We start from the raw sequence: 26,666 nt of genomic DNA, 5'->3' as shown, positions 1-26,666 counted from the left end.
TGAACTCTCCTGCACCACCTCAGCAGATCTGGTTTGTTTTTAAACGTGTCACAGTCGTCCTGAACAGGTTTTGCTATCTTCAGATTTCCGTCGGCGCTTCCTGTCCCTCCTCTCCTACCAGTTCAGCAGCTTCAACCCGAGCCTGGCACTCAGCATCCTGCAGAACAAGAAGGCCAAGGAGGAGACGAGCAGTTAAGAGCCTTCCACCTCAGCACATCAGATTTCCTCAGCACCTCTCACGGTCCTGATCTGACTCTTCTCTTGTTCCCCACAGCTCTCAGCCGCTCCGAGCTGGACTCACATTTTAGCCCCTACGACCTCAAACGTCTGGAGTTGTATTCTCGGAGCATGGTGGACTACCACCTCATCATGGACCTGATCCCAGTGGTGTCACGCATGTTCTTCCTTAAGCAGCTTGGCAACATCTCCATCTCAGCAGCACAGTGTGTAAGTAGCCTAGTTAGAAACTAGTTTTCCCTTTGCTGTGACCACAATAAGTTTCCTGTAGATGTTGATTGACTGATGACCGCTCTCCTCCAGGCGTTACTGCTGGGTATAGGGTTGCAACACAAGACAGTGGACAAGCTAGAAAAGGAGATTGAACTGCCAAGCTCGCAGCTCATGGGTCTCTTCAACCGCCTCATCCGCAAATTTGTACAAGTGAGTCGACATGTAAGATGGAAGTTGTACTGGAAAAGTAGGAGTATTAAAACAACCTACTATGAAAGTGTTTGTTTCTTTTCCGTCCCAGGCCTTCACCAGCATCCAGGAGAAAGCGATTGAAGCAGAGATGGTGGCAACTAAAGACGTTACCATGGAGCCAACTGTCAGAAGTCTGAATGATGATCTGGTATGTGGGGGTCTCACTCATAGATGTGATTAGTGAAGGAATAAGTGTCAAAGTGTATATTTTGCACTTGGAGGAAGTTGAGACGCATCATCCATCTTTATATACGGTCTGTGTCAAATGGGCTGGTTTCAGCCTCTCAGGTGTAAAAATATTCCAATCTCTCTGTTTTATAAAATATTAACTTTAATATACTTGTGTTTTGAACTGTTGATTGGTAAAATCAGAAATGTTCCGATATTTTATAGACCAAACACTCGATACATTAACAGATGAGTTTCAATATTCCACTGCAGCCCTACAACTAAGATAGTGTTTGTTTGAAAGATACTAAATGTATTGTTTTTTTTCTTCTCTTACCAGAATGAAGCAGCTAAGGAGTTTGAGGAGCAACACAAGCAGGATATGGAGAAAGTGAAGGAAATGGACTTAGAACAGTGAGTACAAAGTTGGAGGGCGGCTTTGCTCATTCTTTGTCTCAGCATTTTTGAATCAGGGCGACATTCACGGAAGCTTCACTAATCTGTTTGTATTTACAGGTACAAGATCCGTGGAGATGATGAGGAGTGGGACCAGGTGTTGAAGAAAGCAGGGAAAACGGCTATTGTCAGCATAAAGAGGTGAAGTGACACTCAAGGACCTCGGGGAAATACTGTGTGCTTGTTGTAGAAACATGTTTGTGATGGTGTCTTATCCTCAACAGTGACAAGAAGAGGAAGTTGGATGGGGGAAATGTGACAGCGAGCAATGGAGGAATGGGGAACGGGAAAGTGAAAAAGAAGGAAATGCCACACGGCAAGTTCAAGAAGAACAAGGATAAACATGGTAAATTTGGAAAGAAGGCTTGATGGTAAAACTGTGCTGCATTCCCGGGACTGTGTGTGGGCACGGAGCAACATGAGCTTGAATTTAGAGAACATTGGGTTTCTGGGATGGACTTGCAGATATCGAAGAGCATCAGAAAGACTGGATATTCATTTTTTTATTGTTTTATATATCCGTGACTTTCTTTGACTTCGGCTCATCCATTCACATTATGTCATCACAAGTCTGTTGCTTTAATTTTTTGTTGCGTTCAACAACAGAAAAGACAAAAGAACACACTTCACACTTGTACTAAATAAATATTGTTTACTTTCACCTATTTTAAACATTTGTTAACCGTAGTTTTAAAAAATCACTTCTAATGTCATGATTTCTACAAAATCTTGTAAAAAGTTAATGAAAATGTTTGTTTCTTTTAAACTGAAACCTGAGGTATATAGATTGTCTTCGGCTCCACTGAGCAGGTCACTGGAACACTTGAGGCTTTAAAATAGTCCACTTCTGTTTGAGCTGCTGTTTCACCGTCTCTGGTGCGAAGATACAATCGATGGCCTGCTGGGAGAGCTTCCACACGGCTTCACGGCTCAGGCCGAACGTGGAAGCTGCCAACTGATACTCCTGAGACAAGTCTGTACAGAAGACCCCCTTGTCATCAGTCTGTAATGTGACAAAGAATAAAAAATGACTTGTGGTGAAATTAGTTTTTCCTTTCAGGCATCGTCATTTCTTTATAGATTCTTTTTTACAAAGCAAACACTGATTACATTTACAAGAACAACAATATTCTAACTATTATTGACCTTATTCTGAATAAGACATTATTTCAATAATGTGTTTATGTGAAATGCTAATAGAATATCCCATACATATTTCAAAGCATCTTCTGATAATGACTCATGACAACATTACGTCCTACTTGTTTACACTCAAACCCAGAGCAAGTGTCGTCAAACAGTTGGTAACTGTGGTTATAACAAACTGCTGTGAAAACTCCAATAGGAATTTAGATTGTGAATAACATGTCTACATAATTGGACCATGGTCAGAATTCAGGTTAAGGTGAGGAGAAAATGCTGTTTACACAAGTGTCTTATTCAGGTTTTTATCAAAACATTATCTGAATGAGACTCAAGATTTGACCTCAATATTTTTCAGTCCTGATTTGTAATTTTTTAGAATTTTTTTACTGTATTGACAAATGTTTTGTTAATATTTGTATTAGGATAACAAATGCTGATGACGAAGAGAAGTTTGGTTAATTTCACACTTTCCAAAGAGTGTCACAGATGTGTATAGAGGGATGAAACTTACACAAATCACACTTGGATGCCCCAGCTGGTACCAGTATTTAAAATGATGTTTGGAATAAAATGGCACAGTTTGTCCTTTAATATTTGAGGTCAGGCACAGCTCTACAAGAGGGGAGATCAGAAACACAGTTAGCGTACCGCACAATCCACTGAACAATCATTTCATCTCCAACTCAGTCTCACCCAGTGGAATGTTGTTCTTAAGCACTTTGTCAACCAGGCTTTGAGATCCACCCACTTCAGGATGCAAGAAGGTGCCGTGACCGATCCTGTCCGGAGGAAGATTCAACAGCAAATCTGACTCCTCCAGCTGGGACGCCACCTAGAGGATATTGTTTTTGTTGCAATGTCACTGCAGTTGCAGATAATGTCACTTAAAGACAAATGGCAAGAAGATTGTTATTATCGTACTTCTGAGAGGTGCAGTGACAGCTTCAGTCCACAGTTCTTGGCCCTCTCTAGAGCTGGAAGGAAAGTTTTTCCATCGCCTACCTGAGAACAAAAATTGACACAATCCAGCAAAAAAGCCCTGATCTGCCCTCCACCAGAAATAAGCAACAACCGAAAAATACAGATCCATTCAATGTTGGAGACTACTAGCCTTAATACAATAAAATACATGTCATGTTAACATTAAATGCGGCTACTTTATTTTACTTTATGAAATAATGTTATACACTAGGCACTTCCTGTTTGACATAATATAAAATAGAATACATTTTCAAAAATCTTTGTGAGCCACTTATTCAAACTGGTCGACTGACCGTTGGATCACCACTCAGGTCGATTCCCACAACCAAACCATCAGAAGAAAGCATGAACTCCTCAGCCAGCTCCACTGTCTCCATGGCAACCTGGGGCCCATTCCTGCGATCAATCGCCACGAGAAACCTTTGAGATAAATGAGCAAGTTTAGCATCAAACAAGTTGTTGAAGCATCATAGTCAAACATTATGCAGTAATGCAGAGACACCTACCTGACATCAATGTCCAGTCCCTCATTTTTACACAGCTGAATGGCTCTGAGGACAGTTTCAATATATCCCTTTTTTGTCAATCCTGGGAAAGGAGATAATGAACTTATAAGTTGCAACTTACAGTTATCGTTAATTATCATTGTCCTGATTATTGTTACATCAATATGCCATTTGATTTCCCACAGCCCAACATGATTCACTCAGGTGTCTTGTTTTGCACAAACAAAATGTAACATCCAAAAATATTCAGTTTACTGTTATGTAACATAAGAAATCCCTTCACCTGAGAAGCCTTTAACCTTTAAGCCTTTTTTTTTTTTGTGAGGCATCGTTACCTGTGTTTTTCTCCTCTCTCGGTGTACTTCTGAGCTCCAGGTATTTGACAGAATCAGCTGCAAACTCCCGGATCACATCTGTGGCCACCTGGAGAGAAAAGTCAATTTAGTTGCTGATAAAGATGAAAATATTAATATTTTTATAGGTAGGGGGGAGGGGCAGGTCCTCACCATGAGGATGTCCTCCTCTGTGTCCACCAGCTGATGGATGACCTTGAAGACCTGAAAACACCTGCGGACACGTGCGCCATGTTGTTTGAATGTCTCACACCTCTCATCAGTCCAATAATGTCTGTGTGTGTCATTTAGCCCAAAGAGGCGACTATCGACTTATCATCGGCTGGACTCTTCAACAGTGTTACGCGTATGAAATGAATGAATCGTCATTTACACCAGTTTGATGCTGGCTCTCGTATTAAAGTTACACTCACTCGTCCAGAGTCCTCCTCTGTCCTTTGCCGATGGCTGTCATGGTGTGTTCGATGTTCAGATGAGGTTTGGTCTTGATGAGCTTCTCGATGGTGTGAGAGCTCACGGACCCGTTGAGGTGAGCGTGAAGCTCCTGGGGGGGGACAGTTCAAACGCTGACGTTAGCAAGTAGCTACCAAAACCACTAACCTCGTGTAGTGACTCTTTATAAAAGACCAAGTTAACTTTCTTTACTTTCTGAGACATTCCGCTTGTATCTAGCGACTCACCACTTTAGGAAGCTGCCGGTAGAAGACATCAGCCTCAGTTTCCATCACAAAGAACAGCAGGGACGGGACGGGACGGGACGGTGCGTGTGTGTGCGTGTGTGTGAGCTGCTTCTGTCACATAACGCTGACAAACCGCCTTTGTTTTCAGTGGACATTTCTCTGTTACACCGCCGAGTGCAACAAAGAAATGAGCCCCCGCGCTTCGTGGTTGATTCAAGGTTCCGCTACTTCTGCGGTTCTAAAACCTTTCTTTCTTCATTTCTTTATTTCACGTGTTGACAGAAGTTAATTCACAAACAAAAACTATTGTTTGTTGCTTGTTTAATGAAAATGGATCATTATTCAGCCATTGTCTTTTAATCAATTTTCTAGCTTCATCACTTGATGGCGCTGTTGCCTTCATTGAACTTAATTTCCGCAATCAACTGTGGTAATTACTCAATTTGGGATGGCACATTTTAACTTAATAGTTTTATCACGTGTATTTAATGTCTCTATTACTGGTCAATTAATCATTTCGACAGAGGTGGCTCTGTTATTGGCTAGTAACCAATTTACTAATTCTTCATAGATCATTATAAAGAACAACTTTTTGACTCATTATCCATCATTTAGGAAAGTTACATTGCATAAACTGGATAAACTGCATTAATAGTAATGATGCAGCATTCAAATGTAGCTGAGCAATGGGCAGCAAATTACTTTATATGCTACTTCAGTATTTTATAATAATTAAGCTTATTTTATCAGATAATACGTTTAGTTTCAAAAATCTTTACCAAAATAAATAACTAAATTTTCCTTAAATACAGAAACATGTAGAGGAGTAAAATGTAAATGAAAAATTGTTATGGTTCAGCAAGTCGATTATTTAAGTGATATTACAGAGTACACTAAACACAGCGTTTAAACTACACTGAAATATTAAATAGCAAATTCTTTAGATTTGACAACTTTCACAAAAAAGTATATTAAAAACCGCAGAATGATTTTCAAAATAATTTTTATTGTTGAAAATGGCAACACATTAACTGTATTAACATTGTCTTTTTCTCAATACATACAAACTCCAGATAGTTTGGTTGAATCCAACGAGTCAATGATTTGTTCTCTGTTATATATATTTACATGGGAATGATGACATGACTGAGCTGAATGATTTTGTTTTATCAGTAGTAAAATTGACATTTCGAACTTGTGCTTCTTTCTTTGATGTACAGAGAGATTCAAAAATAGGCAAAATAAAAATATTGGAGGGCTTATTGGACTGTTGTCATCATCCTCTCAAGAGGGAGTTTGAACTTTTCCCTCAGGCCGCCGTTACAGGGCGTCTGTTCAGAGGACAAGACGACTTCATGTTTCTTTCATCCCAAGTGCTATTAATATGCTCAACAGCGATTAGCAGTTTGCTCGTTTCCCTTGAAAAAATCGTTCTGATTTTCAATTGGTATTTATCTTGCAGATTTGTAAGTAGTACTTTCTGAAATATGTTTATATTGTGAATGTGGATGTTGCCCCTGTGCTTTTTTGGTCTCTTTGCAAACTCTTGCTGCACAACAAATGTCCCCTTGTGGGAGAATACAAAAAAAGATGACCTTAACCACAAAGAAATACAATTTAACATTCACCAGTTCATGCAAAAAAGATGTACCTGGAAACTGTAAAGAAAAAAATATTAATACAGCAAGTAATTGCATTTTGAGGCATCTTTCCTCTTTGGACTCATACCGTGGACTCGGTCAACTTGATGATGATGTTCACAAGTTCATGAAATGAACTGATGCCAAATATGACCAAGAATATCAACTGAAAAAAATAAAATAAAAAGTAGGTCAAGAGACTTTAAGGCAGCACTTGTCGATATGGCAGTTAATCATTCACTCTTGATAACAGAGCACTAGAAGGCGAGAGCAAATGAGGCAGTAACTCAGAGTCACTGCTGTTTGACGAACCTGAGACACTATGAAACCTACATTTCATATTCGTAATTAACAGTCAAAGACGAACGTATTTGTTGTTGACATATAAAACAGTCCATGAGATCAGTTTTTTCATCCCCGGTCATGGTCCAAGTCGTCAGAATGAAAGAGGATCAAAGTCACTTTTTGTTTCTCCTCTGTCGGATCTCTCACAGTTTTTTTCCCATCCCTTTGCTGATGTGTTGTAGCCTCTCCTTCAGCATCTGGAAGCTTGGTCGAGCAGCAGGGTCCAGGTTCCAGCACATTTTCATGATGTTGTACACGACTTCAGGGCAGCCGTCTGGACAGTCCATTGTATATCCTTTCTCCACTCGAGGCACTACTTCTTTTAATGGCTGCAGAAAACAGCAGATATTCAGAATGTGTTTCACTGAAAGCAGAAACTGATTGAAACTTTCTGTATGTCTCAAAAAAAAAGTATTGATACTCACAATTCTTGGGTAAGGTACTCGACCAAAAGAGTAAATCTCCCAGAGCAAAACACCGAAGCTCCAAACGTCTGATTTGGTGGAAAATTTCTACCAATTACGATAAAAACACAAACGTCAGAGTTTCTTTCACTGTGTAGTGGTAACATATGGCAAAGCCCACGACACACTACATGTTCAGCAGTCCTTCTAAATATCACTGATACCTTTTCTCTGAGGGCCTCTGGGGACGTCCACTTCACAGGCAACTTTGCAGTATCCTGAGTGGAGGAGGCCTCCTTGGTCAAACCAAAGTCACTGACTTTAGCGATGTTGTCTTCGGACACGAGAACGTTTCGAGCCGCTAAGTCTCGGTGGACGAAGTTATTTGTCTCCAGGTACGCCATGGCTTCAGAGACGTCTCTGTACAGGAGCAGAGGAGAGAAGTTAAAAACCGGGAGGAGGTTTCCTTTTATACTATCAATGCTGGACTCAACACATTTTCAGACATTTTTGGACACCAACACATTAAGATCTTAATATGACAAAATGATAATACACAAAGCAGTAGCTAGTTGCAGGCTCTAAATTTAATGTAAGAGATTGCTCTGCATGTTTATGTGACATTCTCAAATTAGTATGTTAATGGTTTTTGCAACTAAAATACAAACATATCTGCAACCTGCTCATCAAACCAGTGCTCCACAGTGCCACTAGTGGGACAAAACTGCACAGTCTACCTTTAACACATTATAACAGTAGAGGACAATTGTAGAAATACTCACAGTGTAAAATTAAGGAGGGCATCTCCACCGAGTACTGTCCGTCCTCTGGAACGTAAGTAGTCAACCAAACAGCCCTGAAATTAAAATTTAAAAAAGTTTGCATGTTCATTACTTTGATCCGGATGTTAAATAATATAAATATATTATAATATAAATGATCAGACAGTCGACCACCTACCTTTGCCATATACTCAGTTACTATGAAGAGACTCCCATTCTCCTCTACGATGACTCCAAGCAGCTGCACCAGGTTATCGTGCCGTAGTTGTCTGAGAGAGGAGAAGAGCATGTGGACCTGTTATTATATTATCATTTATTCCTGTTGTTAAAAATATATAAATTATTCAATGATCCTTACGTCATGACAGAAGCCTCAGCAATAAAGGCCTGTGCTGTAGCATCATTTTTGATGCACTTCACAGCTACTTTTGCCCCTCTGTAGTCTCCCACCATGACATCTGGAACAATCACAAACAATGACAATGTTGTGTGGGTGAACAAACAGGGAAACTGCATTTATCAGACCCTGAGCTGAGGGACAGATGCAAACATGGCAGAAAAAAATACATGTAATGTTGAAATGTTCACAGCAGCTACTGTTAAATCTTTATTCACCCTCTAACCATCGCCAAATTACCAATCCGAGGCTCTGAAAATGCATTAGTACAAGTTAATAGTATGTTTGTGATTTCTGCCACATGTAAGAAATAATATAAAACTGGGTCACTTCTATGTCGCAGTGTAAAAATAAATAAATAAAGGTTTGAACGTGAACTTGCCTCCGAACTCTCCTTTTCCAATAACCTGCTGTAGTTGGAGTTCGTTCCTGTTCATTGACCAGCCGCCTGTTGGTCAGTCAAAGAGAAAACAACCAGCAGCTCAGACATAACAGGCCCATACATGCTTCTCATGGTCAAAAAGGCTGAAATGTCACAGTGGGAAGAAACTGAGCCTCACCCCTGGAAAATTCATCCTGAGCAGCAACCGTCCCCTCCTCCACCTTTGGCTTGATGAGTTTGGTGCACAGGCCGTCAGCATCTTTGGTGTAGTGCTGGAGACAAATAAAGACAAATTTAAAACTAACCAGGAGCAAAATGAATATAAAGTGGAAACTATAACATTGACCAGGAGAGTGTCACCTGGTCATGGCCTTATATAATCAAAGGAAACACCAGAACCACAATTGTAATAACTTGCAAAGTTCTCCAACTTCTCCTCTCCATCCAAACATACTTTTATTTGGCCTTAACGATTAACGGATTAGATTGTCTGGGTCAAAGGTCGAATATCAAGGTCACTCTGAAGTCACAAAACTTAAAATCAAGAAGTAATGCATTAAATAATTATAACAACTTTTCAGACAATAAAATGAAGGATAAAATAAAGTAATGACATTTTATATCCAAACAGTCAACGGTCAACTTCACTGTGACAAAATAATGTTGTGCATAAACACTTTTAACAGAGGCATACGACCGTGAGACTCTAATTCTAAATTTTCTCCATTCATTCTATTTAACACACTTACTTTAGAATTTCTGCTTCTTTAGCTTCTATCTACATTCTTATGTAAAACTGAAGCATACAACTGCACCAACTGGTTGAACACTAACAGAGCTTCAATAAAAATGCACATGACAAAAGAAACACCATTACAGTGTAGGACCAACAAAACTCAGTGAGCAGTGCTTCACTATGACCAATAGAGGGCTGCCTGTACAACTGACAGCAAAGGTTTGGCTTTAAAAAGGTCAAACTGAACTTACACATGTATTTGACTCTTTAGAGTTTAAAGCATGCAGCTGTTCAAAAAGAGTTTCACAAAGCAATATGAGTCATTTTCAAGTCAAATGTCTCAGTTCTTTCCGAGGTTAGAACTCTGAACCTCAGCATACTGTTGGCTCTTCCTCTTTGACACTTCCTGTTCATTATATGTTCCAGGAACTGTATGTGGTCTAGGCGGCAGTACAATGACGGGGGAACAGGAAAGTGCATCACTCGTACAGTAGAGTAACGCTTGATATAGCTCCAGAGCAAACAACAGAAAAGCCTCGTTTTTGCATGTAAAACAAAGCCTCATTTCATGTCTCACCTCAACCAGCTGCATGAGGTTCTCAAAATACTCCTCCTCGTCGATAGATAACTTGCCGTTGTGGTAGATGATGCGGTAGTGCTCCACCTTGCCGTCGCAGCTCACACACAGGGTGTAGTCCCCGGGGAAGTTGGTGCTCTCTCTCACCAAGTACAGGCCTGTTTCAGGAGGGACAAGCAGCTCCTCCGCCTGATTCCGTGTTATCTTCCCATGAAACCACCTGAGAGCCAGAGGTTACACACAAGAAAATAACAATCGAAATAAAAATAATAAAATAATAAAGTCCATCGCCAAAACTAAGCTTATCACATAGATTTATCATAAGCCTTTTGACAATGCATTGACGAGGCATTGCAAGGGATGACACTGACTGCGTTCAGACCTAATCACTGTGTAAAAGCAGCAACAGCGCTGAATTCCTGCGATAAGCAAATACTCCTGGTGTCCATTGTGGGTCTGCGTCAACAATTATTTTCCATTACCCTATAAGAAATTTCCATCTTTCCTTGTTTAATGTATTTCATGATCATATTATTTACCATAAATGGGTCCTCAAGGAAAAAGTATGAATATGGTTATTGAGAGATAGAGATTAAAGTATTTTACATAACCACTGTGATCAGTTGTATTACTGACACAGTCACAGATTGTTCAATAAATTAATTTGCATCTGGCTCCATGAGAAAGTCACAGTTAAATATTACACAGAAAATCTTTTGGGAGCTGAGACAACTTTTTTTCCCACTGAAATAGAAACAGCTTCCTTCTCAGTTTTCAGTTCTCTTATTTAATAGACACAATACCGCCTCCACTCAGAGGCCTGAGCTGCATTTTATATGAGAAGGTCAACTGATGTTCCTAGACTTGTGTCTGTTATTTTAAATATTCATATTCAGGTTCATATTTTTGTTTTGGGTTGTAACTGGAAAATGTTTACATGCTGTAACGTTCAGAAAACACATCACTTTCCTCAGACTGTCCATTGCTGCAGCTCCTCGCTTCAGCCTCTGTCTGAAACTCTTCGATTTAGCGCCGGTTTCTTTAAGGCCCACCTTCTCATTAAAGCTCAGGCTGCTCTGATAGGCCAGCTAGCCCACTCTGTTTTGATTGGTCAACCACTTTATGCACGTTAAGGAAATGTTTGCCTATTCCCTCTTTTTACCGGCTTTGTTAGGGGGGGTGTCAGACTAAACGATATAAGTCTACATTACGCAAATGTCGAAACATACTTCGGCAATAGGGCACAGTCACACACGCGAATGTCGCAGTGGCGAATCTTCACCTCCCATTCACTTACAATCTGTGTAAGACGTATGAAACATTTACTTTAACTTTGGTGAACTTAGACCCATGATACACACTTCACATTATTTTTCAGTTAACTTGTAAAATTGTGATGACATGAGAGGTTGTGTGTCTATGAATATGCATACACATAGTAAATAATGATTTAAGGTCAATGCTGGGTAGATTAAGTGAAGCTCAAGTACGACTGCTATATAATCTTACAGGCCATATTTTTTACATTTCATTGTCTTCATGTTTCATGTCACTCTTTGTTGGATTGGGCAGGTTTGGCTTAATTTTATGATCAAGTGCACAGTAAGTAAATCTGTTATACGTACACTCATATCCACAAATGAATACAGACGTATGACATATGAACAAACAAGGAGTTTTTTAAATCTGAGAAAGAGAACTCTCAACAGGAAATCATGCCGAATTCGAGCGAAAGCTGAGCTGGAGACGGACACACACGTGCACCGCAATTACAACACGGCCCGACTCAACTGTGGTCTCTGTTCACATAACTACGGCGTCACTGCCGCGACGAATAGGCCATCTGCCTTCATCCGACCACGCAGCCATAGGCAGAGGGGAAAGTGGAGCTATTTTAGCCGTTGCTGCAGACACCACACAAAGGGGGTGGCAGAATTTCACATATCTATACAAACCATAACCTGTCTGCTTTGAAAACAAAAGATTATATCAGATGCAAAATGTCACAATCATCTGTGTACTCACGGCATGAGACTCAGCTTGCCCCCAGATTTGACACCTTCCCTTTTCTGAACATAGTTGGCTGGGATTGTTCCCTCACGACCTGCTGAGTTTTTGGCTTTGTACCAGTTTGGATCCTGAAACGCAAAATGTAGAGTAAGTAACATAGCATTTAAGTCATTCAGTGTCTTGTCCTAATTAGAGAAAATGCATTGTCAAGTTCACATACTTTGTGTGGGATTTGAAACCTTACCTTCGTGACGACAATGATGCTCAACAAGTCTCCTTTGTTGAAGGGCAGGTCGTGCTCTGATGTGCCTTTAAAGCTGTACCTGGCCACACACTCTGTGCCCTGCGGCCAAGGAGTCTATGGGGACATGGGTCGATCAATAAGTAGCAATCAGATCACATTTGGTTTGTGTATGTATTGTTACACATCCCTGTCTTACCTGTACCTCTGTCATGATGAGGGGGTTGGATCCTCTCACAGGTGAGGTTTTCTAGCTGCTACCATCAGAGCTGGTAAACACACACCTGATAAACAAAACAAAATTCCCTTTAAATCTAGAGTAAGATGAAGCTGCTTCAAAGCTTTAACGCAAATATATTAATATATATTTATATTATTATATTATTATTATTAAAATATATTAAGGAAGGCCTTTAATTTTGGGTTTTGCAGTAGAGTAAGTCACTGCAAATATATCAGCTATTATCAGAACACGACAGAATATAGTGTAAGTTTAGACAGTGTCAGTAAAAATAGCTTGCTACCAGAAAGCAGAAGTAACAGGTCTTCTTTTTTTAAATCACACTTTCACAACTGGGCAAGAATGTTTCCATGACGCAAAGCAAGACGATTTACAAGAGCGGATTCCAGTGAGGAGATTGAGCAATGATACAAATTCAAAAAGACAGAGATGAAGCTCAGCGTAAGTTCTCAAATCTCTCACTCTCTCTGTGGGCGTTTCTAAACGGCCAATCAGATTCTGCCACAGTCTCTTCGAGCCACTCATGCGGCTGCTGTCAAACTTTAAATCCCCTCTCCTCTCTTCCGCAGTCAGCCGTCATTCAGTGACACGCATAACCCACCTCCACCCCAATCTCTTCAAGTCTCATCATCACCTTATCTGGATCCTCACACACCAACAGTGTCTAGCCCCCGGGGGGAATTCCTGTACTACGTTCTGCTTCACCCCTCCCCCCCATCTAATCCTGATGACATCACATAGGGGTCTAAAACGCCCAAAGACCTGTAACATTCACATCACTTCCTCTTTGCACATGTCAATAAATGTTGTTAAAATGTTGAATCGAAGTCTCTCCTGGTTGAAATATACTATAGCATAATGCTATAATCTTCCCAAATTGTGATCTACTTTGTGTTTCATATGGAAACCCTGTCCATTTTGACCTGAGTGTTCTAAGCTGTGCTCTCTAGGCCATGCATGAATCAACATAGCTCTACTCAGAGCTGGAATATAAACTTGTGGTGAGATCTGACCAGGCCCGAGGGACTCACCCAGCCCAGTGTTTCTTTACAGTAATAAAGCAGCCACTGTGATTGCAACCCAGGGCAGAGTTCCCATGATACAAATAAGAGCAGAGGCGTCATAATAACATTATGACCTTTGGATAAAGTAGTGCTCAAGCCAACGCTCCCGCCAAAAAAACCCCAGCTCCCCTCTTCCTGTATCAGTTCCCATGCAAAGGCGGCAAATCTCAAAGGTCAGGGAAAATCCTGGCTTTAACCCATGTGTCACTGTGCATGAGGTCACATCCTCCAACATGCTACGCAATTGGCTTCCTGTGTGAGAGCAATATCCCATATTAGGGTGGGGATGTTCTGCTGATATCACTGCCAAAACACTTCCTTCTTCTCTCACACGTTTGAATAAAGGAACCTGCCTCTTCAAAGACACCACACAAGAAACTATAACAACATGTGTCCCTGAGAGGACGGTCGTGGCTGATTATAATGGGGATGTGGCGGACGTCCGCCCCTACGGAGATCTGCAGCTGTGTTTCTGTTTCGAGGGAAAAAACTGTGTCGAAACATTTCTCACAACCGTCAACCCCCCCAAAAACCCACAATGCTGCTGCATCTCTTAAACCTATCTAGAAGTCTTTGAGGAAATTATACTATTTTCACTAGATTTATAATGTCAGTAAACATTTTTGTACAGAGTTCATAGTCTCAATCGCTTGTTTCAAGTCTTCTTCAATACAGCATCATGTTCAGTTTGCAAATGATGGTCCCATTTAGAGTAAAGTAGATGATACAGCACAGAATGCATTGGGGCATGGATACTGTGTGATTGATAGCTTGTACTGTCCAATGGGTGCAGGTCGCGGGTGAAAGTGGGCGTGCAGTGTCCTCGAGCTCTCAAGTCAGGCTCCACCCCCCACTCCTCCAAATATGGCTCACTTCTGGTTTCACAAAATTAAGAGGGCGCTTGACAAGAAGCTAAACTCTGGGCCTCGAAACACAGTTCACAAACCAGTGGGTGATATCACGGTGGGTATTAATTGGTCACCACAAGAAAAACTAAAGTATAGTCCACAGACCTAATCATTGCGAGCCTGTAACATTCACTGTAAACAAAACAAAACTCTTTAAAAAGGATTTTGTATTTGTGACACATTTAAACATTTGCCATTTTTATGAGAGGCCTCTGGTAACAGGTTTAAAATGTCCATGACCGAACCAAAGTTAATTTCTCTCCTCAAATAATTTTGTATAAATGTTTGTTTCAAGACTGACCTGTAAGACACAACAAATTGAAATTGAAATTTGAAATATAAAATCAGAAAAATACTTTAGCCGTGGTAGTGATGTGGCGTTACGGATGCTAACATCGGCTTCTCCGTTGGACAGCACTTTGGCCCAACCAGAAATATTAAAACAACTATCAGACCGATTATCATGAAGTTTTGTACAGATGTTCATGGGGACAGAGGATGAGCTGTAATAACTCTGGTGATCCCTGACCAAAGGCATCGACCAAAAGCCCAAACATCCATACAGCCATGCTATCTGAAAACATAAAAACAATTTGATCAAACTCCATATGTTTTAATTTGGAGCAGGAAATGTCCTTGGTGAAGGAGCAGAGTGATCTCACCAAGGAAGGAATGGATCGACTGGACCAATGCTGACACACAACGCCACTTTAAAATTCATCTCTTGCGGGACAGTGAATGCATCACAGCAGCAGGCCACCAGCAGCTGACTGAACAAGACAGAACTGCGACTGTCATGGAGTCACATTGCCATTTCCAAAGAGCTCGACATGGGACCACAGCACGCTCTTTTCAGGAGGCACACAATGCTGTCATTGTGCGGCAGTCGAGTTTCTACTGACCCCTGGGCTCCTAATGACTCCTGTCTCACTGAAAAATCATCAGTATCATCATCGGACTGTCCAGTCAGAGGCTTAAAGGGCAGCGATGGAAATTAGAATTGTTAGCTCCACCAAGAAGGTTATGGTTTGTTAATAAGCATCATTTTACAAAAACTACTGGACGCCGGATTACCAGGAAACTTGGTGGAAGGATGCAGTCTACGTCACGGAGGAACAAATTCGATTTCGGTGCAGATCTGGATCCAGAGGCAGAACCAAGATTTATTTTTTTCACTTTCTTTACATTAGAGATGGGGTGTTTTTTTTTTTTTTAGAAAAAATATTTTATTGAAAGAAATCAGAGATGTGTAAAGTGCGAATATCTATGAACAGGTGAAATGTTTTTATGATTCTAATAATGTATTTTAATCATGGGTTATTTGCTCCTTTTTATCAAGTGTATTGTTTAATAATGGATTATTATGGTTTATTATTATTGGCCATATAGTGTTTTAATCATGGGTTTGTTGTACAGTTAGTTTGATGGTATATTCAATGCACATGAATAATCCATAGATATTTGTCAATATAAAAGATAGGTCATTTTATTTTACTTCAGGCTGCCTTTTATAACAAATGACATTATTTGGATTTTATGAATTAAAATAAATATTTTTTTATCTTTATTCAGTTTCTGTATGATCGAATTCCTTTCAACTATATCAGAGAGTGGATACTTTACCTGTGCATAATTTCAACAGCTTGTAGAAAGTTCTGTTTACATGGTTTATGTATCTGATCCAATTACATGTTTATGTAATATGGTAATAAAGAGGCCTTGGAGGAGGAATGCACTCTTCATAATTTACTCTTTAAGTACAATCGACGTGTGTCTATTGGTAATGTTATTATCATGTGAATTCACTGAATACAGTTAAGCTGCATCATGCCCAACAACAGCATTGTAATTCATACAGCCGATGTGGATGTATTGTTGTATTGTGTACAGAAGAACTGATGCATGACATTATTCACTGAAACAGGAAACTAAGTGACAGACTAAACCTGAATGGAGTCAGAGAAGAGCTTCAACGGGTAACTAAAATACAGAGGTGTCACATCGCTTCAAAAAACACTATCTCTTTGTTTGAAGTGAATATCAATGTTTGTTGTAATATTCTTGTCATCCCCTAACAATCTGTTTTCTTCGAACCCGACCGGTCGAGCAACGTTCGTCTCATGCAAATCAGCAACAGTGTGAACTGTCGACATCAGCGCGAGCCTGACTGCACCAAGCAAGACAGGACAGGTATGTAGGAATATCTTCTCTGGCCCTGTGTAAATGTGCCACTCCCTCGTCTATCTGCAGAAACAATCTGAGGTCAAAATGATAATTATACTATAGGTTTAGTAGCTGTGATACAGTGAAGTGAGGAGGAGCAGACGGGCTGTGGAAGGATTTGTAAATGTGTCACTCAGATTTAAATGTTCCTTTGGAGAAAGAAAGCAACTTTCAAAGAGTTATATGAAGGTACAATTAGTCTAGTAGTGTATGTATGCATGTATAATTTTGGTATAATAACTTTACTTGAGTATTTCCATTCTATACATCTTTATACCTCGACTCTAGTAATAATGTACTTTTTCACCACTTGGCTTTAGATTGTAGTTACGTTTCTGATCATAATTTAATATTAAAAAACACAAGAATATTTTCAAAGGAAATGCCTTGCTACAAATTATTAATTAATCTTTTTTTATTGAGTCTATCTGATGCTCCCGATCACATTTCAGTTGTCTATGATTTATTAGCAGTTCCAATAAACAGCCATTACTTCAATTCTTTATTATTTCTCTCTTCTCAGATGTTTTCATTGAAATAACTGTTCAGTGCAAATAGAGGGAGAATTAAAAAAAATATATATAACATTTGACAAAAAAAATAAGATAGGAGAAATAGATAACGGAAACGATACAGATTTGTGTATCTGTATCTTTTTGTTCATACTCTCATAAGAGAAATGCTGTAACTCTTAGTTTTTTCAATCAATGCTGAAGACTCCCCTATTTACCACGGCCTTTTATTAAAGCTAATTATTAATAATTTCTGCAATGCTACTTTCATCCTTTTATTTTTCTTTTATTCTGTATGTAACTTTTTTTCTTAATTTACAATTTGTCATGAAGCATTTTATATTTTATGTAAAGCACTTAAAATTGCCTTGTTTTTGAAATGTACTACACTAATAAACTTGTCTTGATGATCTCATGACTTCTGACTGACAGACCCGTAGGTTGGGAAACATGAAACTATAGCTTCCCCTCACTATGGAAACAGCAAAATGTTACATAGGGATGAATAAGTATTAAGAATCATATCATGTATATATAATACATCAGTCACTGGGACCTTTCTTTTATTAAACAATGACTTTTACTTTTGATAATTTAATCATACTGCGGTACTTTTGATTGTGTATTCCTATACTTCTATACTCATGGAAAGGATTTGAATACTTCTTCCATAGGTGGATATCCAGTAGTATGTGTCACAATGAGGTTTGTGTTATTAAAGCAATGTGTATATTCCTCCTCTACATGTGGCAGGGGGCTGTGGTGACCCTCCGGCCTCAGGATGCTCTGCAGCTGCTTTGATGCTCTGTTGTCATCACTGTTATAACGTGCAGGGTGGCCAAGTGAAGAGTGAAGGACACAAGGACTTTCGCTCATGATCCGCTGACTTTTTAACTGGCAGGTGCACAAAAGGAAAGGAGCGACGTGCAGAGGGAGCTCATGCTAACAGTTGCTGGTCCTGATAGTCCACAGATGTTTTCCTCAGAGGAGGAAATCAACTCGGCCTCCCGGGCAACAGCTGGATTATAGTGCAGCAGCTCAGCTCACTGACACTATACTGTGTTCTCTGAGACAGGAAGTGCAAATCTAGGTGTAGACCCTGCAGTACAAATGGTAATAGCGCTTTTCTGGTCTTGATGCCCAAAGCGCTACATTACAGTTTTGCCATCCACCCACTCACACACACATTTATACGGTACTTCGAGGTGCAGCACTTTTCTCTATCACACATTATTCACACACTGACTTTACAGCCGTCAGGGGCAATTTGGGGTGCAGCATCTTACACACGGAATGGGTAAAGACAGGAATTGAACCGCCAACCTTCTGGTTAGAGGACGACCTGCTCTATCTCCTGAGCCACAGCCGACCCAAGCCATCTTCATATCACTTTAATGACAGACAGTTTGGCCTACAGTCTAAAATTACAGCCTGCTTATCATAATTGAACATAACACTCACAGAACAAAGTTGTTTTAAGAGCAGAGAAAAATCAACGTTTAGTTGCAAGTTGTCAAAAGTTCAGACGACACAATGAGGCTCTTAAAACTTGTGTAACTGATGATTCAACCAAGGGAAGATATCAGAATCAAAACACCGTGCAGAGGAAAGCAGCCACGTCTCAACCATGGACAGTCACTTCCTTGCTGGGGAGCTTTGCACACTATGCAGTGCAATGCTGCTCCACTAATGCGGCCATGCATGACACATTACACTGTGACAGCGTCGCTTTGCTGTGGTTTCATGTGCTCTCTTCATCTTGTTTCACCAGCTTCATCCTTCTTTACAGTTCTCTCAAACTCTACAAAAAGAATCGTCAGTGCAAAGGGCTCAGAAGCCAGCACCAGTCGTTTATTTGTTGGAAAGTTGCTGACCTTTGAGGGAATTCCTGTCGCAGCATGAGGGGCTTCATCGAGAGGTCCTCAGTTCCTCTCTATGACAACTGCTGCTTCCACTGCACTTTGATTTCTCTTTGGCATTAGACTTTAAGTGCACTGGTGGCTTTTCCGATTTTTGATTAATCGTTTCTAGACAATGACAGACCAAATGATGGGATGGGATAGGCATTACCATTTAATAATAATAACTACAGTGGCCGAGAGAGCGCAATGCACTGCAAATTAAGAAAACACATGCAAATAGAAAAAATACGTGCAAATTAAGAAAGAAAATTCATCAACTTGATGACACATGTGCTGCAAAAAGTCACAACACATGCAAATTGCGAAAAATGTTTCCAGGGGACCCACAAAAGCGGTTAACCTGGCTGTAGTTCAATGCTTTGTGAAGTTCCATCACCACTGACGAGTAGCTGACTTCAATGACTTCACAAAGATGTTTTCGCAATTTGCAAGGGTTTTTTCCTATTTGCATGTGTGAGGTCTCTCAGCCACAGTAAATAACCCTCTGAAAGTCACACATTTCTATTGTTGCAGCTTGAGAAGACCACTACCAGCTCAAAGTAACTGTCAACGGGCTCTGTGACAGTTCTGATAGATGCTCAACATCTTGATTCCTCAGCAGAATACCATGATCTGTATTGATACTGTTATCTATCATGTTGAGACAGAGCAATGTGGAGAACTGCATGATGCAGCTACTGCATCCCAGCAAGACCACAGGAAGTGGCCACAGTTTGAAGGAGCAGAAAATGACGCTGCTCTCCAGATTCACACTCATGAGCGGTCACTGGTGGCAGGAGGCCGTTGACCTTTGATGAGTGTTAACCTCTTCAATTATATAAAAGTCAGGATGTTGCGTCGTCACAAATGGTTGACTGTTCATAATCAAAGTTCCTGCAAGAGCCAAGACAGTTTGAAACACTAGGTGGCGTTGCGAGTCATGTTCAACCCATAAATGTAGATTTTTCAATACATTTGGTGAAAACGTGATATCAAGCATTAATATATTTCATTAAAGAACAGTCATATACTTTAGTTAACAGCTCAATAAACACATTCAAGCGTGCAGTGTCCCTTTAAGCGGATTTTTTCGTTTTACTGTGAAGCACTTGGAGCTGCACACACAAGCATTTTGTTAACGTGTCCCAGTCACTTAAAACGATCAACACCGAGTGTCTTATAATAAACTGAATTCAACTCCATTAGAGCGGTTAGTGTAAGTACATGTGATATGGCAGCTTCCCTGCATGAGAAGCGATGGCCTGACCCCCAAATAAAACGTCTTACCTGTCTGCAGATTCAAGGCAACAACAGGTGATCGAGCTCCAGACACACGTTTGTTTTCATCTGAGCAGCTGCAGCAGAATAACTCCCATTGACGAGATCAACAACTGTGACACCGAGGAGCGGGGACACATGAAGTCCTGATGAGGAAGTGAAGTGTCCCAGGTGAAACTTCAGCAGTGTGCGAGCTGCTCAGTCATACAAAAAAAACACTTCTGCCGCGTCTCCTGTCAACATCACTCTAAAGAAACTACCTGGGAATGTATAGAGAAAACCACTTTTCTACAAACTGCAGAGTCGATCACAGTTTCTGTGAAGAGGATCTGAAAAAACACTGTCAAGAAGCAGGCGGTGGGTTACTCTCGATTCAAACTTCAGGGTGGTTCACTTCACTTCTTCCCTGTGAGAAACATTCAAGTCGTTTAGTTTTTTTTTTTGTTGCCCCACCTTGGTTCTGCACATGCGCGTTGGAGACCAAACTCCTGCGGCTGAAACGAGGCGATCACTGAAAACATGTCACTGAGGAATTTGATGATCAGTGTTTACAGTCCCACACACACACACACACACAGAGGAAGAAGTCAGTTGTGGTTGTTTTTATTTATAGTTTCAGTCTGCAGATGTGACACAGGAGGACCGCACAGGGTTCACACACCAACAACTCTGACGGTGAACTTCGATCCAGGCAGGAAACACAAATAAAACATCTCACCACTTTATTAACGCGGCTGAACTGAACACTTGAGTTTTCACGGACCAAACATCCGCTGCAGGTCAAATCATTTCAAACAACCAAAATAATTTCAGGAAACATAACTTCTTCTTTCTGTGAAAACCGAGATCCAAACAACGACTTCTGACTGTTCACATTATGTTAGGTGATAACCCCATCCATTGAGGAAATAGAATTAAAGCTGCCATTACATCAGATTCAACATAATAAGGAAGCGCCGCGGCTTAAACGTGTGGTTGCGTGGCCCCCTGGCGGCCAAAGGAGACAGAAAACAGTTCAAGTACATTCAGGCTGATGTTTCCCAAGCCAGACTTGTCCGGACAGATGTGACATAACATCAGGCTGCAGGAATGTTGGAGAGAGGACAGAACAATTTGTGCATGGCAGTTATTTCCACTGATTGAGTGCAGACACGAGTGTGCACAGAGAGAACACAACAAATACAACACAAGCTTCTTTTTTTAAAAATCCTCCTGAGATGTTAATGAGCTAATGTGATGGCACACCGAACACCACGAACCTAACAGAGCGACTTGTAGCCGTGTGCATTTGAAACCAGCCTTTTGTACACTCCACTGACCTCAGTGATATGGAGCTCTGGTCTTGTTAAAGAACCAGCAACAAGGGTTTGACCTTCGTCGTAACAAAGACCTGGCATCACAGAGGCCTCCGACCTGTCGAGGCCTCAAAAGGCAGCAAAACAAAAGCAGCTCTGCACTCATGTTAATTGTGTACTTCATAGTCTATACTTTAGTTTTATGGTCAATACCAGTAACAGTCAGATACATAGACAGGCTAAGACCCGGTCAAAAACATGTTTGCAAACGACTTTGCAGGACAGTGCATGTTGATAATTTTCTGAGTTCAGATCGAGATTACTCAACCAAAGAAAATGCATTGAATCCCACAGAGTGTCTGTACTTTAGAAAAATTCTCAGCCAACAAAACTTTCACATTCTAACCGGAACGGTTAAAAACACTTTTTTTTTAACTGAGGGAATTGTACCAGTGTATTTTTTTCCCATTTATCACAAATCTTTACATTCTACATCACAACCAGCTGTGAATTATGCAGTTTAAAAAAGAAAGAAATTAAGATGTTTCTTCAACTGTTCCAAACAATCATTGACTTCTATTTATTTATGTACAATGTGAGAATCTTTTCCCAAACTCTTAAAACATGCTTACGTTGTGTAATCTACATTTTGATCAAGTCTGTATTAATTATTGTGAGAGTGATGCAGTGCGAACTTAAGCAAATAAATGTGCTTGAACTGCATTACTACACAACAATACTATAACATTGACACAAACAGACGTAATGCTCACTGTGAAGAATTCACATAACGGAGTTTAAGAGGATGATCATTTTCATACAGTAAATGAATAGAAACCAAGATCTATATGGAACAGTAAAAAACGAAAAAAAATTATATCCAACATTATGTTCAGTGGGAAACAAAATACACGATTTGTATTTAAGGACCTGAAACTTTCAAAAACACTGGTATGGTCCTTAAGTTTAACCAATTAAATTAAAGTTCTTCCTCATGGCTCAGGTTTTTCAGGCTGTGTCATCTTTATCGGAGCCCTCACCACCACAGCCCGGTTTACCATGGACAAACAACACTGCTGATATCTGGATTCTCTCCAGGAGCTGGTCCATATAACATTGGTTCAGTGAAAACACACAGATGAAGGTTCTGGATGAAAACTCTATCCTAATAAAAACATCTGACAACATTTACTGAATACTGCAAAGTATTGAGACATTAGCAATGGTCCCTTCTGTTGGCTCATCCAGATGAATGTAAGAACATGACATTTGCATGTATTGGATGATCTTATTCACAACATGGCTTTGGAATGACATTAGGTTTCAATGACATTCAGTAGTTTACCATTTTAGGATTGTCCTAGTAAATTTTAAACTGAACATTGTGTAGGTTTTTCATCATCATAATATCTTGTATGTAAATACATTTGTATAGACACTCGTTTTTCATGACATCTATTTATTCAAAAAGCTTTGAAAGCCTTTTCTTTCGCCACCCTTCTTGTATTTACTCCTTAAAGACCTAAATGGTACCAAACCATGGTCCTTCACTGTGACGGAACAGTCCCTTTCACATAGTGAGGAGTTAGAAACTTAAGTGATGAACTGAATTACCGCTGAAACTTTCAAATATAAGGCGACCAAGCCCAAATGGTCAAGGATGGTGAAAGATTCAATCTGTCATGTTGACCATTAGTCTCGTTAGGCAGAGTGCAGGGGGATGACAAATTTGCACCCGAACGGAGAGTGGTACTTGATTCCAACTTCCTGGAGCACCTGGCGAGGAATACCTATGTCACACAGGTAAACCCGGCCGGCGCCCTCACCCAGGGGAAGCGGGAGGCAAAGAGAGAGGGACCACTTGGCCTCAACTGCCTGACCCTGTCCACTCACTGGGGGGTCTAAGCTGAGCACTGGCGCTCGATTCTGGTTAGCCCAGTCTGCAGCTGCTCTGTACCAAGGCTGATCCATTAGGAACGTGTTCTCGTGGCAGTCCAGGCAGTTAATAATTAGGTCCACTGGGGTGTCTGGAAGGTCTGAGGAGACGAGAGAGAAAATATCAGGTTATTGTTTAATCAACTACAATGGGAAATGTAAAAAAGGTCATTGATTGAGGCAAAGACAGAAAGTCCAAGTATGAAAATATGCTCACCTTTGATACTTGACACCTGTTTGCCCCCCGTTCTGTTAAAGAGTGTGAGCTCGCTGGTGACCGAGTCAAGCATCTTGACGAAATTGGGCAGGAACAGGATGACCTCCACTTCATGATTGGCCAGGTGACGACCACAGCTGATGCCCTGAGCGCCCTGAACATGAGGGCCACACAGCAGAGCCACCGTGGGACGCTGGTGTAAATTTTTGGGAGTGAATCTGAAAAGGAAAAAAAACACAAGAATTAATAAGTTGATTTATTGAATTTTGCCCTCTCATATTACCCAAAGCAAATAATATTAATGCAATTTTATGCATGTCATATCGAATACTTTGAGCCGCCATATCACCAGATAACCAACAGCCACATCTCTGATGTTTAGTAAATAGCTTTTTTTCTCCAAACTTTGACCCTGCTTGCAACACTACACACTCTCTGATCATTTGCAAATATACCACTATTCCATCTTATATGTTAAAATATAAGACATTATGAAACGAGTGTGTAAACCATCACATACCTGTTGGGCCCACCCAGCAATGTAAGTGCCATCTGACTGGCGCACACTCCAGTCATTTCAAGCCTACGCTCCAGTGAGAGACCGTAACGCTCAGCAACTGACAACAGACGCTTGTGTAGTTCGTAGGATATGCTGGGTACAACAAGTCCAGAGTCTGTACGGGTATAGGAGAGAGTATAGGACACAATTAAGTCACTTTAAAACGTTTCCCCTCTCTACCACTTGTTTCTTAAGATTGTCAAATACCTACCAGTGCAATATTCTTTGGCCCCAGGCTGCGGTACAGTTATTTGTCTGTACACAACAGGTTTGGCCTCCAGGATGTTCTCATCATGACGGTAACGCGAAGGGGCTTGGTCTTGTGGCGTCCCACGCGACCTTGCACCGTTACGACGCTCTGTTATATCGATCTCTGAGAAAACGGCTGCTTTGTCAAAAAGAGCCAGGTTTCCTTCAAAATCAAAGTCTGTGTCCAGTTCTTCGTCCACGCCATCGCCAAAGCACTCGTCATCTCTGTGCTTCATCTGACCATTCTTCACCCCATTCTTTTTCGGCGTCACTTGGTTTACCCCTCGACTACTGGCCGACCCTGATGGGACAGTGAACAGGGTTCATACACATTTTGACCAATGGATTTCCACGACTTTTCAATAACTTTAAACCAAATTTCCATGACCAAACATTTTGTGAAATCTCGGTGTATTCATGAAAAAGTGACAAAATTTAGTATTTAAACTTGTAGCCAAGCATGGTTAAATCTACACTTCCCTGGCATAGTGCATTATCCCGCCTGCTTCCCCATCGAACTTTTCAGTTAGTATGAGAGTGTATGCCTGCTTATATTTTGAGCGCATTTCTTTTAAAAGCATATGAATTATTTAAAACTCAGCATAAATGAACGACATGAAAATATGAATATAAAAAATGTCCATGACTTCTCCAAAACTTTTGGGATTTATATTTTTCAAGCACTTTTCCAGGCCTGGAAATAAACATTTTACAATTCCATGACTTTTCCAGGTTTTTCATGACCGTAGGAACCCTGAGTGAAGACGTAGTTAATCTCTAACACCTGAGCAATCGACTGTACTGTTTTTGTTTTATTCTGATATAATCGTATAAAATTGCACTTACAGGAGTTGTGTCTTCGACGGAATCCTTTGGGCTGACCAGGAATGTCCAGGTGACGCTCTCCATGGCTTTTTGAGCACTGCGGGGGAGAGTTCACCTTCTCCACCGACCTGGGGTCTCCCTTTGGGACTGCAACCGGAGCATTGTTTACTTTTGCTGATGCAGAAGAGCTGGTCCTGGCACTGCCATTTCTGATGTCTAAGATCTTCAGCTCTTTTATATCAATGGCACTGCAGGGGAAACAATGAAGGAATCAACTGAAGTTGTGAATCAGATCAGTGTGCATAAAGAGTGTGTGTGTGTGTGTGTGTGTGGGGGGGGGGGGGGGGGGGGGGGGGGGGTTAGATTGTTGCAGTGCTTTACCTGAATGTGACCTCGGGAACAGGACACTTGACTCCATTATGGAACGGTTGTCTCAAGGAGATGGTTTGGCTGGACTGGTCCACAGATGTTACCTCTCCTTGATACACTCCCAGTGTTGGACCGCAGTTGATGGACACTAAACTACCCAACCAATCCGCAGCCATGTCTGCACAACGATACAGAAAATCAGTTTAATCCAATAGGACTCGTCACAGCGGATTCGTAGTAAAATCAACCTCACTTTTAAATCACTTCGCTAACTTTCTGACTGGAACATCGGAGACTTCAAGTGCGAGATTTTAGCGAATAGTTATGCTAATAGTTGTGCTATCTAACTAGCGTTAGCATCGGCCTATTCAGTTCAAATTAGACACACAAACGCTCTATTTAATAAAAGATGCGTGGTGAAAGTGTTTTACCTTTTAGGGATCAACACAAAGCAAACTCTTCAGGAACAAGGATGACTGAATTGTAAAGTTAAGGGCTGGAAGGAAAATTGTAGCTCTCTGAAAGTGTTAGCTTCTCAGATTCATGAGTGGCTATCACCCTCGGCTGCTAGCGTCTGAATGACC

At 40.7% G+C, this 26,666-nt stretch overlaps 5 protein-coding genes across 13 annotated transcripts in view; 1 reads left to right on the top strand and 4 right to left on the bottom strand.

Annotated features, from left to right (window-relative positions):
• Positions 1 to 539, bottom strand: part of lmo2 (LIM domain only 2 (rhombotin-like 1)) — a 30,204-nt gene extending 29,665 nt beyond the window's left edge. Inside the window, exon 1 of the mRNA XM_034587592.1 lies at positions 528 to 539. The gene's annotated coding sequence lies outside the window, so the exon portion shown is untranslated. The remainder of the gene's footprint in view (positions 1 to 527) is intronic.
• nat10 (N-acetyltransferase 10) overlaps positions 1 to 2,375 on the top strand; it is an 8,749-nt gene extending 6,374 nt beyond the window's left edge. Inside the window, exons 23-29 of the mRNA XM_034587567.1 lie at positions 84 to 191; positions 275 to 447; positions 541 to 660; positions 752 to 850; positions 1,211 to 1,284; positions 1,387 to 1,467; positions 1,551 to 2,375. Of these exons, the coding sequence (XP_034443458.1) occupies positions 84 to 191; positions 275 to 447; positions 541 to 660; positions 752 to 850; positions 1,211 to 1,284; positions 1,387 to 1,467; positions 1,551 to 1,695 (800 nt within the window). The 3' untranslated portion in view covers positions 1,696 to 2,375. The remainder of the gene's footprint in view (positions 1 to 83; positions 192 to 274; positions 448 to 540; positions 661 to 751; positions 851 to 1,210; positions 1,285 to 1,386; positions 1,468 to 1,550) is intronic.
• adal (adenosine deaminase-like) lies at positions 1,815 to 26,039 on the bottom strand. Of its 2 annotated transcripts, XM_034587587.1 has the most exons (11): positions 26,024 to 26,039; positions 4,993 to 5,058; positions 4,726 to 4,856; positions 4,466 to 4,526; positions 4,295 to 4,382; positions 3,960 to 4,041; positions 3,747 to 3,873; positions 3,394 to 3,474; positions 3,166 to 3,304; positions 2,984 to 3,084; positions 1,815 to 2,329 (listed from the first exon to the last, which is right to left on the bottom strand). In XM_034587587.1, exons 2-11 carry the CDS (start codon positions 5,035 to 5,037, stop codon positions 2,138 to 2,140), a joined length of 1,047 nt encoding a protein of 348 aa, XP_034443478.1. In that variant the 5' UTR covers positions 5,038 to 5,058; positions 26,024 to 26,039; the 3' UTR covers positions 1,815 to 2,137. The 2 variants fall into 2 exon arrangements, with proteins under 2 accessions (XP_034443478.1, XP_034443477.1); XM_034587586.1 differs by lacking the exon at positions 26,024 to 26,039 and having other exon boundaries at positions 4,993 to 5,160.
• Positions 5,979 to 21,062, bottom strand: LOC117762881 (tyrosine-protein kinase CSK-like). Of its 8 annotated transcripts, none has more exons than XM_034587577.1 (14): positions 20,640 to 21,062; positions 19,667 to 19,671; positions 12,706 to 12,790; positions 12,510 to 12,623; positions 12,281 to 12,393; positions 10,256 to 10,475; positions 9,121 to 9,214; positions 8,943 to 9,008; positions 8,522 to 8,621; positions 8,342 to 8,432; positions 8,164 to 8,237; positions 7,606 to 7,801; positions 7,403 to 7,489; positions 5,979 to 7,306 (listed from the first exon to the last, which is right to left on the bottom strand). In XM_034587577.1, exons 3-14 carry the CDS (start codon positions 12,718 to 12,720, stop codon positions 7,121 to 7,123), a joined length of 1,356 nt encoding a protein of 451 aa, XP_034443468.1. In that variant the 5' UTR covers positions 12,721 to 12,790; positions 19,667 to 19,671; positions 20,640 to 21,062; the 3' UTR covers positions 5,979 to 7,120. The 8 variants fall into 8 exon arrangements, with proteins under 8 accessions (XP_034443468.1, XP_034443472.1, XP_034443469.1 ...); XM_034587581.1 differs by having other exon boundaries at positions 12,712 to 12,790; XM_034587578.1 differs by lacking the exon at positions 19,667 to 19,671 and having other exon boundaries at positions 12,706 to 12,793.
• Positions 21,221 to 26,666, bottom strand: LOC117762879 (enhancer of mRNA-decapping protein 3-like). Its single transcript, XM_034587576.1, has 7 exons — positions 26,514 to 26,666; positions 26,095 to 26,260; positions 25,735 to 25,961; positions 24,851 to 25,189; positions 24,601 to 24,754; positions 24,081 to 24,298; positions 21,221 to 23,964 (listed from the first exon to the last, which is right to left on the bottom strand). The coding sequence occupies exons 2-7, from the start codon at positions 26,256 to 26,258 to the stop codon at positions 23,630 to 23,632; spliced, it is 1,437 nt and encodes a 478-aa protein (XP_034443467.1). The 5' UTR covers positions 26,259 to 26,260; positions 26,514 to 26,666; the 3' UTR covers positions 21,221 to 23,629.

This window comes from Hippoglossus hippoglossus, chromosome 6 (genome assembly GCF_009819705.1).
Source record: "Hippoglossus hippoglossus isolate fHipHip1 chromosome 6, fHipHip1.pri, whole genome shotgun sequence".
Lineage (NCBI taxonomy): Eukaryota > Metazoa > Chordata > Actinopteri > Pleuronectiformes > Pleuronectidae > Hippoglossus > Hippoglossus hippoglossus.
Note: the sequence above shows the minus strand (reverse complement) of the source record. Positions and strands in the feature narration are given on the sequence as shown.